Source organism: Pimephales promelas, chromosome 9 (genome assembly GCF_988280905.1).
Source record: "Pimephales promelas chromosome 9, fPimPro1.hap1.1, whole genome shotgun sequence".
In the NCBI taxonomy this organism is placed as follows: Eukaryota; Metazoa; Chordata; class Actinopteri; order Cypriniformes; family Leuciscidae; genus Pimephales; species Pimephales promelas.
In genome coordinates this window covers 19,861,583-19,873,456 of record NC_142777.1, presented here as the reverse complement: position 1 = coordinate 19,873,456, position 11,874 = coordinate 19,861,583, and the positions used below count along the sequence as shown (strand labels likewise).

The following is an 11,874-nucleotide window of genomic DNA, read 5'->3' as shown; positions in this document are numbered from 1 at the left end:
GTCGAAATTAACATCAACTAAGATTAATAAATGCTGTAGAAGTATAGTTCATGTTAACTAATGATCTCTTATTGTAAAGTGTTACCAAATAAACTATTGTAATATATGGAAAGCATCAGAATTCAAAGCAACAGAAGGCTCACTGGAAATTTGTTACAACCAAAGTTGTGGGGAAAAGAGACAAATGAACCAAAACCAATTTGCTCGGTAAGATGCATTTTTATTAGCTCCTATTTACATGGTAATATAAAATAAACCCAAAGTTCCATGACTGAACAATGCATTGTTGCTTTGTTGTAAATGCAGTGTTGTAAATTGTACCACAACATCAAGTTGTTCAGTCCTTTAAAGCGGGATCACTTTTTGCCTTCAACCATGATGATGTGGTAACCAAACTTTGTTTTCACGGGAGGATCTGTGTATACGGGTTTGTCCATAGTGCTGACAGCTAGAGCAAATGCTGCATCCTGAAACGGTCCCACCATTGATCCTCTTGTCATCCAGCCAAGGTCACCCTGTCATATGCAAACCAAAACTTTAATCTATACAAGCCGTCATTAAGACATTTATGCAGTCTTGATAAAAAGCAGAATTCAAATGACAAATTACTAAGTACATACTTTGATCATAACTGTAAAACAAAAGGTATTAAAGATCTGAAGGTACTAGGCAACAGATTCTTCCAGGTATGTTTTTTTTAGTTTTAGGAAAGGGTGGATAGAATAAAATGTGAAATATTATGAGAAATTCAATAGAATAATATGGGTTCAATGTTTAATGCAAATTACATGTTGAGGAATTTTAAAAATGTCTTACTCCTTGTCTGGCTTTGTCTTCACTGTATTGTGCTGCCACTTCACTGAAGCGCATACCAGATTTGAGTTTCTCCATTGCTTCCATACACTTGCCATGCTTTTCACACAGAATATGCCGAACCTAGCAGAAAATAGACCAACAAAAAAAGGTGTCAATTTGACCAACAAAAATGTAACAAAAACCTTGGCAAATTTGCAAACAAGTTTGCATATTGTACTATATTAAAACAGCACAGCAGAAAAACAAAACAAAAACAATGGATAATATCATTGCAGATACAAACAGTTAAAATAATTGTAATTTCATATAATAATACAATAAGAATATTAACATTTAATAAACAATTAACAAGCAATAAACATTTATGAACAACATTTTATAAATGTATTCACAGGAATTCAAATATTCATAGGAACTTAGAATCAGTGTAATTTATTAATTTATATATATAGGGTCCATCAACTGTCTAGGCACAGACATTCTTCAAAATATCTTCCTTTCTGTTCAGCAGAAGAAAGAAATGTAAACAGGTTCGAAACAACTCGAGGGTGAAAATATTATGTTATATATATATATATATATATATATATATATATGTATGTATATGTGTGTGTGTGTGTGTTTTATAAACCATCAAAATATTTTTGTACCGTGCACTGCACTTCAAAATAAAAGAAATGTTAACTGAAATAAAATATATATTTTAGCTAGTTGGCAAGGCAACATTTCTCTTATTTTAGTTTAACTTAAAAATAAATTCACTCATATATATTTTTCATTTTAATGATCTCAATATTTGAAGGCAACCAGTTTACATTTTAAAATGAAACCAACAATAATTTATTCAGTGCGACGAGTATGTGTACAGATGTTTACCTTTACTGCAGTACCTCCTTTCTGAGCCTTCTCCTTCTTCTCACTGTCTCCACTGCCTGAAGCAGCAGCCCCTGCACAGATACAACAAGAAACGTACAAGGCAATTTAAACAATACTAATCCATTTGTATGTATATTTTAAAATTGCCATTGAATCGGACATCTACACATTCTTCACGCACACATTTATACTTGCACATTTAATACAATGGCCAATACAATACAGAATGGCCTGAAATGTTTCATTAATAACACTAGTTGTTGGTCTTTTATAAAACAAGGCAACATCAGCTGAAATAGTATACCATTGTTTACAATCAGTTAACCACAAACACTAAGCTAACTAGCATGTCAGTAAATAGTGCAACACTTGTGCTCAAATGTGCTATAAAATGATGTTTGTTCAGTTTTGTTCGTTCAGCACCATATTTGTAGTTTACCTTTAGCACCTTTGCCACCCTTTCCTTTTGGTGGCATTTTCTTTATCCTCGTGGTGGATGGATGTGTTTCCAATCTATGGTTTCCACTGAACCCTTTGCTAGCACAGGACCTAGTAACTCACTGTTTCCCACGCGGTAAAGCTGAAAATTACGCGGAAGCTTTTTTCCGCGTACAGTTTTACAGTATACTTTTGTCAGTCTATACTGTGCAGTGAACAACATGTGCAAATCCAACAACTGAAATGTATTTTTGCATTTTATGTTTAAACCAGATTATAATAGTAAGGTTTAGACAATCACGTTGATCTGCAAATGTGTCCAAGCCATAGAATCCTGGGAACAAATTTCGCGTCCCGCTCGACATGTCGTCGCGTCCGCCATCTTGGAACAGTCAGCGTGTCGTCACTCACTGTAATAATCAATGATGCCTCAACATTGCGGATCTTCTGTTTCCGGTTCCATAAACCATCTGATTGTGAAATCGCCCAGATTTAAATAAATTCGATAACTTTTCACAGGTGTGATTCCGTTCGTTGTTTTAATATGTTTTATATCTATTCTATATGGATTTAAAAAAAACACTTTTTTACTGTGGTAACTTTTAGTGTTGTACAGCTGGCGCTTTCGTCTTATTGTATTGTGTTAGCAAAATCATCTGCTGCGGTGCGGTCTATTGCTGATATACAGTATTCGTCTGCGATTGCAGACGCTCAGTCAACCTGCTCTCCGTGTTCACGAACCTGCTTTGACCGGCCCAATATGGCGGAAAGCGGCCCATATAAACAGCCACTAATGTGGTCTATGTATATATTTCTAATGTCCAATCCAAACGAACAACCGAACACGACAGCGCCTCATGGTGACGTCCTTACTCCTTATAATACATGTGTGAAAGGTATTTTTTTTGCAGAAACAAATCATTAAAATGTTCAATTTGATTAGTTACGCTTTCGTCATTTTAATTTTATTTAAGCAACGTATTCGCTTTTAAGTACCGCAGCTAAAGTTTGGAACGAATCAGATTCCCTTTTGTTGAGGAGGAGCTGTCATGGTAACACGAAGACAACACAGTTATTCTCCCGACACGACGCATTATCTAAAATAAATAAAAATATTAGATAAATTAGTTTTTATACCAGTAAGGCATGAGGACCCAAAGGTAATAAAGATTTTAAGTATGTTTGTTTTCTAAAAAGTTTGTTTCACCTGTTACTTTGGCTATAGTTGGCAGAACGAACCTGTTTATTAATTGAAGGATCAAATGACGGTTTGCCAGCCTGTCTGGTGATTCATTTGTCAATAATCATATCCAGTAGCCACAAACGAGACAAAATAACTGTTTCTGCAACAAGTAAAAGGGCATAAAGAAGATGTTTCGTGAATGAATAGGTTCCAGAAATGGAGAAATATGATAATGTACTGAATCTTGGCAGAGGAGGAGCGGGCGTTGTAATGTTGATGAAACATGTTGATACAAAGAAATTATATGCAGTCAAGAGAATTCATGTGGACAGTTCCCGAAAAACAAAGTCCAAAGATGTTGTGTTGCAAGAGGCAGACATTCTCAGAAGCTTGAAGCATCCTCATATTATAACATGGATTGACACATTTTTTGACCCAACTAATGATTATATTTACATTGTGATGGATTATTGTGACGGTGGAACGTTGGATGACCACATTAAAGAACAGAAGAGTGGGGAATACTTTGAAGAAAGCAAAATTATGAACTGGTTTGTGCAAGTTGTCATGGCCGTCAGTTATATCCACTGCGAAAAGATCCTTCACAGAGATATCAAGCCATCCAATGTGCTGTTAACCAAGAGAGGTGTGATTAAACTTGGGGATTTTGGAATATCAAAGATTATGAACCACACGCTGGATATGGCCTCCACCTGTGTGGGAACCCCCAGTTATCTGAGCCCCGAACTCTGTCAGGATGTCCCATACAGCATCAAATCTGACATATGGGCTGTTGGCTGCCTACTATATGAGCTTTGTGCCCTCAGACCAGCTTTTGAAGCTAAAAATCTCCTAAATCTGTTTTACAAGATCATAAAAGCGGAGTACATCAAGGTCCCCGAGAGGTATTCAGAGGACATCCATACATTAATCGGGAAAATGCTGTGCGCGGTTCCTGAAAACAGACCGAGTGCGAGCGGCATACTTAGTATGACATACGTGCAGGTACATCTGGGAAACTTCATCGAACACCAGGAGAAAGAACTTGCAAAGGGGAATGCTGAATGCAGACCTCAAACAAAAGAAGACTCTAACATAGAAAACACATCTATGGAAAGCAGAACAGATAGTGCCTCGGCTGTCTCTGACAAGACACTGCAAATCGAGACGTCACTCACTGCTGAGGATGAAGTGGCCCATGAGGGAACAGAGTCTGATTATTCAGAGGACTTTGATGAACATGATAGCTATGTGTCCTCCGAGGATGTTTCGAGAGAAGATGTCTCCTCCAGCCTTCCCAATGTGGTTGAAGAGGCATTTGAGGAATCTAACGGTAAGGGTGTCATGTATTAATAATGTGTTCCATTGTTTTATTATTATTGTTATGAGGCAATATCCAAAGGCATCAGACGTAGGCTGATAATGATCTAAGAAGGATTTCTGGCTGGCTTTTTTTAACATCTTTGAGTATTCTCTGCATATCTTTTATGACAGTTGTGCCTGATGATGAGGACATCTCTGACTATCCAGATGACTTTGAAGAAGCTGAGGATGATGACCTGGCTGAGGTAGTCTGCTACGCCAGAGATGCCATGAGCTGTGTTTCAGAGATTGATGTGGAACTGGAGCTCAAAGATGCAGGCGGTTTCTCTGTCACAATGAAACTGTTAAAAGAGAAATATATGGGTAAACATGCACATATCAAATTGGCAGTACTTTATTTCGATGGTCCGTTTTTGTCATTCTACTAACTATAAGTAACTTTACAATTACATGTAAGCTAACATTCATTAGAGTATTAGTACATTGTCTGCTTAATCTCTGCTGACACTTTATTTTGATGCTCCTTAACAGACATTCCACTGACTCTATGGAAGCCCCCTTTTTCTGCATATAAAGTCTTAGCTATAAGTAACTTGCAATTGCATGTTGAACTTATTATACTAACCCTAACACCTAACCATGGCCTAACAGTCTACTACATTCTTCTTATAGTCTAATTAGAGTTAGTTGACATGCAGTTGCAAAGTTATATTTTATAGTTAGTAGAATGTCTAAATCGAAATAAAGTGTAGTTGGTTATTTTTTCTTTATTCACTTGATTTTTCTTGTTTTTTTTTTTTCCTTGGTCTGTCTTAATTATAATTTACTTCAGTGATTAATTTAACACTCTGCTTAACATTTTGTTTTAACAGTTAAAATAATAGTTTCATTCATATCATTTAGTCAGCCTTAAAGGAGTACTTCACTTAAAAAAAAAACAAAAAAAAAAACTTTTGCTGATAATTTACTTGTCATTTACTATGTCATCCAAGATGTCCATGTAATTCTTTCTTCAGTCAAAAAGAAATTAAGGTTTTTGATGAAAACATTCCAGCATTTTTCTCCATATATAATGGACTTCAATGGGAACCAAACAGTTCAAGGTCCAAATGAGAGTTTCAGTGCTGTTCAAAGGGCTTTAAACGATTCCAGACGATGAATAAGGGTCTCATCAAGTGAAACGATCGCTCATTTTAAAAAAAAAAATAACAAAGTATAAGTTTTATAAGCTCAAATGGTCGCCTTGCTCTGTTCTGTGATGCACGTTTGTGACTCTCCTATTCAAAATCGTTCATCAAAATTAACAAATCTTTTCCCGAGTCAACTCGTTAATTTTGTTCGTTGAATGAACCAAATGACACGAAAAAAGATTTGTTCATTTTGATGAACGAGTTCGAACAGGAGAGTCACGAACGTGCATTACAGAACAGAGCAAGGTGACCATTTAAGCTAATAAAACTTTTTTTTCTTTATTTTAAATGAGAGATCGTTTCGCTTGATAATACCCTTATGAACAGTTTGAACAGTTTGTACTGAAACTGTCTTTTGGATCTTGAACCATTTGGTTCCCATTGAAGTCCATTATATGGAGAAAAATCCTGGAATGTTTATCAAAAACCTTAAATTCTTTTCGACTGAAGAAAGAATGACATGGATATTTTGGATGACAAGGGGGTGAGTAAATTATCATAAAAAGTTTTTTTAAAAGTGAACTACTCCTTTAAGTTGTTCCAACCCTTCATTCTTTCTTCTGTTGAAAACAAAATAACATATTTTGAAGAATGTTGGTAACCAGACAATTGACGGTAGCCATTGACTTCTATAGTATTTTTTTCCTACAATGGAAGTCAATGGGTGGATCTGATTGGAGACCAACGTTCTTCAAAATATCTTTTTGTGTTCAACAGGAGCAAGAAACTCATACAGTTTTGGAACAACATGAGGGTGAGTACAGAGTGTCTCTGTATAAGTAAGTAAATGCTGCTCTGCTTTCTGGAGTTATAGAGGATGTCGGAGCCTCAGTCTATGAGGAAATCAGTGAGCACTTTCTGAATGGCCTCACGCCAGGAGATCTGCAGCCACAGTTCCAGCACATGATTGGAACAGACCATCTGGAGACCTGCTACCTCATTTTCAACCTTGACCAAGAAACAACATGCTGAATCATGCCTGTCCTATTAGGGAAATTCATTTTTCTTGTTTTAACAGTCAGTGCTGACATAATGATGAACTTAAGCAAATGCTGAAATTCTATTAAATACAGAATTTTGTAATATATGTAATGAATTCTAACTAATATTATAAAATACTGTGATTTTATAGATATTTGTCATCAAGATTTTTTTAAACCAAGCATTCAATGCTCTTTTGAAAGTGTTACCTAGTATAACCAGTAGGTGGCACTCTATAGTAAGAAAATATGTGGTGTTACATACCAATCCAGAAAATGAACGCATAATAGTTTCTCATCTTGGCATTATCAGTCACTTCACAGGACTGAAGGAATTCATTATATCAAGGGCACCCAGCCGACTACTTTTTGAAAGATTTAAAACATTTCATAATTCTTATTTATAAAAAATGATCTCTCAACATGTCCATTAAACAATGGTTGTAAATGTAAAAGCAGTGGAGACATGTGAACATTTCCTCCTGTTCTTTCACTCCACTACTGAAATGTAACAGAGACTCTGATTCTGTAAATTTATGGGTCACAGCTGCAGTTGTTTTCCATTTAGGCGTTTTCCCTTAAACTTGTCCAGATTCTTCCAGCAGGGAATAGTCAGTGCGATAGAGAAACTGCCATGTCTAACTGTATAAATGGCCCAGTATTATATGTTATTTAATAATGTTCACAATCTGCCTCCAGAGGAAAGTGTGTTATCAATAGGAGATACATCTCCTCACAGAATGTTTCTTTTATTTTAATTTGTCTGTGTTTATATCTTTAAACATGAAAGAAGAAGAAAAATGATTTTAATCAAAAAGTCCTAGCCAGGAAGGGCTGTGTGTGTGTGTGTGTGTGTCATGAGAATCCTCGTTCTTCAAAAAACCAAGTTCATGTTGATGTTAAAGCTAGTGTGCACTTTTATAGATTGAGTGGAGAAAATAACACTAGCTTAAAAAACTGTTTTTCACTTAGACTTAAGTAATCCACTGTAAAGAAAACAATTTTGAACATTAAAAATGTAAAGTCATTCTCACAAAATGCATTTATTTTTTACTATGCAATGTTCTGAAAGATGTCTGAGGAGTCATTCAGGATATACCTTTGAAAATGTTCCATAAGCCTGATGGATTGTCATGTTTCTTTATTTATCCATCTATGCATTTAGAAGAGTGCATGAGAGACCAGAATAGATGAAAACAGGTCAAGACTACTTGTAGCAATCACCTCAATGCCTTGCCACTTTAAAACCGGTCAATATTTCAGCCATAGTTACACGTTGAGCTTGGGCTTTGTACAAAGTTTGATACATTATTGATTGATTTCTGCACTAGTGCTCCACCCTTTAGCTCAGCTTGAATTTTTTTGTTTGCATATTTAAAAAATATATATATATATATACCATAGGGATCACTGATCTATATAATGACACTTCTATAGATCAGTGCATGGGATCCTAATTTGTTTGTTTTGACTTGCATTTCTTAAAGTTTCTTAAATTATAATTCGATTTTTCCTTTATTATCTTGTGTAGTTTACCTTATATTTTTACTTCATGAATTGGTGAATTGAACAACCTGCTTTCAATTATGACAACCTTTGGTGTAGTTTTTACATGTTATTGAATATGGCAATATAAATTAATTTGGTATTGGTGGACTAGATCTGCTAGGCCCCTGTTGCTGTTGATTATTGCTGCAAGTATGTACTTGCTTCTGCTTAAACACAGACATGATTTGAGCATGAAGACATGCAAATAGCAGATCTAGTGAGGTGGAACTGGGGGAGGTGGAGCGTTTCAGAGGAAACAGACCATTTAAATAAAACAACAGAAGCAGAGAGTGCTACATGGGTGTCTTTACAGCCACCATGATGCACATTGGCTTTTTACTTCACCACGTGAGTGCCTTGAGTATTACTATTTAAATGTTGAACAAGCGATCTCATTGGCTGCAGGATCAGCAGGGGCCAGATTGCATGTAAAGGACCAACGCGTTCTCATCCTAGGGCGTCATATAGTGATGCTTTTGGAATTTCGTCTAAATCCAATGGCACACTTAAGCGTCAATATAACATGCACGGAGCTTTTGTTTGGTTATGGTAGGTTTAGTTCTGGGGTAAGGTTAGTTTTAGACCACTAGGAGGCACCTTCTGGTCCATATAAATCTGCGTCTCATATACCCCCTTTCCACTAAAAAAAGAACTGGTTCGGAACTGGTACTGGTTCAAAGTTGGTTTGGAGTTGGTTCAACTGACCAACTTTGTTTTTCCACTGACTAGAGCGCCCAGAGAACGACGTCGTTACGTCACTGTGTAAGCCGCCATACGTCTTAGCTAGAAACGCTTGCAAGTACAACATTACTTTGGGATTATGTGTACCAAGAACGCTTTAAAAACAATTGAAATATGTAAGTCTTTTAATCTTTTCCTTTGATATGTTATCTTTTCTGATTAGTTGTGTACCCCTGTCTTGTGTCTTTTTTCTTTCCATTTATTTGTTCTATATTGTGACTCTTTTCTTCTTTGTTTATAATGTTTTCAATAAAAAAAAAAGAAAAGAAAAGAAATGCTTGCGCCAACTTCAAGCATAACAATTACAAAGGCGGACTCCATCGTGTTTCTGCAAATGTTTCTCCTGGCTTTGCGATTCTATATTATGGTCAGAAAAGCTGTTTAGAGCACATCTAAAGCCGCCTCAGCCCCCGACATGAGCATGATGTGGTAAAAGAACGGTTCTAGTCCAGCAAAGAGTTGGTGCCGCTTTGGAAACAGTTTTCCTGGCCGAGAAACGATTCTTTGGCTGTCGAAACACAAAGAACTGGTTCGTGCGCAGGAACCGGCTCTCAAAATGCTTTGGTGGAAAAGCGGCTATATTGACGCTAAAGGGTGCCATTTTAAAATGCAAACTGATTAAAAACATTTGTTGTATAGCAATGAGCTTTGTTTCCTTATTATTGCAAAAAACTTTTTGTTATGGTCCTTTTCTGGCAAACAGCCTCAGTATCATTGGCTTTCCAGACTTGTTCAGGAAAGTCCTAACGGTCATAAAATTCAAGAGAAAGGAAGTTCTGCAGGGAAAATGGAAGGAAACTCAGGCAAACATGTTTCCCTTGACCTTTAATAGACAGCACATGTCTGGCCTACATTGGTGTGAGATTTCTCTGATATATATTTTATACTGCTCCTCACACATGTGTTTAATTGAAAGCTGGATGTTTAAATTCCTTGTTTGCTTATCAGAACATATTTTTATGTAAAATGAATTGGTTCCAGCAGTACTCTAAATCTCTAACCCAATTGGCTATATTCATTCAAGACCACGGGAAGAAAGTAAAGAAAAACATCAAAAACTATGCATAAGTGTCAAGCTCACAGCACAAGTTGTGTCCCTCTTCCAAGCAGAGGAATACTTCAAATCTCCATGCTGACTACCGTATGTCACCGCTCTAAAATATTGATGTGCCATTGTTTCCGGTGAAACAGCCTCACTGGAGACCAGTGAGTATTAGAGAAGTGAGGTGGAAGATGGTAGCCTGCAGTCGCTTCACGACACATATCAACCACATTGCGGTGAAAATCTGCCCTATTCTAACCCAAGAACAGATCGGACTAAAAGCAGCACTGACAATTACATCAAACTTATCAGCTACGACTGTGTAGAAAGCAAATTGTTTTATCCAGTGGAGGAGTAAAAGCCCCATAGAAAGGTTGATGGCACTTTAATCTCACCATCTTGTGCTGCTATGATAAAAATACCTACAACAACAGCTGTCTAAACGGCTTATATCAGGACTCTATAACATAAATCTAACTATGAAACTGAACAGCACAGATTCATACAGTTCAGCTGTTTGATATATTGGCTTAGGTGTTATACTTTCGATTAACCATTATGCTCCAATGTAATATTACTCAGTCGTTTAGAAAATGTGAGCTGTATATTTTATAGGTAAGCCTGTTTACGCCTCATAAAAGAAATGAAAAAGTAATTTGCGATGATGTGACTCTATATCTTGCCATATTGTTTCTCATAATTGTTTTATAATGTTCAAAGTGATTTTGTTGAAATGCGACAATTTTATTTTCCACAATGTGACTCTAAAGCTTGCAATTGTGAGTTTGTTGAGTTGAGATGACTTTATATCTCTCAATATTGATTTTATCTCACAATTTGCCTTTAAATCTTGCAGTTACAATGTTTGTTTTTTCTCACAATTGCAATTTTATAACTTGCGATTTATATGCCGTTCTCAAAATGACTTTATATCTCACAGTACAACATGAAATACCACAATTGCGACTTTAAATCTCACAAAATCCAAATTGTGATTTTATATCCTGCAATGACTGTATATTGCAATGTTTCTCATAAGTTACTCACAATACGACTTATGTATTTTCAATGCGATTTCAAAATCTCACAATTGTGACATTGTTTCTCAACACCCATAATGTGAAACTTTAAATAATGCTCCCATTTCACGTTAACAGAGAAAATGTAAAGTTTTAAGTTTACAAAGTGGCCCTACTGTAAAGAGTGACTAGACAACAGTGTTCACATTCCTCCTGACACGTTAATCACAAATGATGAGAGCAGTTCAAAGCAATTACATGTCAGAAAGCTGTGTCATGGCACATAATTTCACTTTATTACCTGACATGAAGGGGACCTTGAGGTGTAAGTCTCGGTTCGATCTCCATCCAGTCTTCGAGGTTTGCGGTGGGGCAGTTTAATAAGAGCTATTGCAAATGTCCTTGTAAATAATCGATGTCAACAGAGTGCACTTTATGGAGTTTGTAGTGTACTCCCGAGAGGATAATCCATGACGAGAGGTGAAAGGGTCTTTACGCCTTTCAGACATAAGCTGAAACTGGCAGAATGTAATTTCCAACTTTATATAATTGATTTCAGAGTGTAAAACTCTGACACCCCAAACACATGAGGGATTTCGTGAATATTATCATTGAATAGGTATTGTAAGTCATGTATGGACAGACAGTTCTCTGGTCCTTCAGTGTCCTTCAGTGACAGTTGTATCATGGAGACACTGTTTAAAGACCCTCGATAGAG

At 36.4% G+C, this 11,874-nt stretch overlaps 2 protein-coding genes across 4 annotated transcripts; one reads left to right on the top strand and one right to left on the bottom strand.

The window, feature by feature from the left end:
- Positions 1-199: 199 nt before the first annotated feature.
- pin4 (protein (peptidylprolyl cis/trans isomerase) NIMA-interacting, 4 (parvulin)) lies at positions 200-2,561 on the bottom strand. 2 transcript variants are annotated; one of them, XM_089134825.1, is made up of 5 exons: positions 2,432-2,561; positions 2,132-2,272; positions 1,693-1,763; positions 817-936; positions 200-515 (listed from the first exon to the last, which is right to left on the bottom strand). In XM_089134825.1, the coding sequence occupies exons 2-5, from the start codon at positions 2,166-2,168 to the stop codon at positions 357-359; spliced, it is 387 nt and encodes a 128-aa protein (XP_088990951.1). In that variant the 5' UTR covers positions 2,169-2,272; positions 2,432-2,561; the 3' UTR covers positions 200-356. The 2 variants fall into 2 exon arrangements, with proteins under 2 accessions (XP_088990951.1, XP_039505255.1); XM_039649321.2 differs by having other exon boundaries at positions 2,132-2,516.
- A 968-nt stretch (positions 2,562-3,529) lies between these two features.
- Positions 3,530-6,957, top strand: nek12 (NIMA-related kinase 12). 2 transcript variants are annotated; one of them, XM_039649318.2, is made up of 3 exons: positions 3,530-4,646; positions 4,808-4,999; positions 6,641-6,957. In XM_039649318.2, exons 1-3 carry the CDS (start codon positions 3,530-3,532, stop codon positions 6,796-6,798), a joined length of 1,467 nt encoding a protein of 488 aa, XP_039505252.2. In that variant the 3' UTR covers positions 6,799-6,957. The 2 variants fall into 2 exon arrangements, with proteins under 2 accessions (XP_039505252.2, XP_039505251.2); XM_039649317.2 differs by having other exon boundaries at positions 6,635-6,957.
- The last annotated feature ends 4,917 nt before the right edge of the window (positions 6,958-11,874 follow it).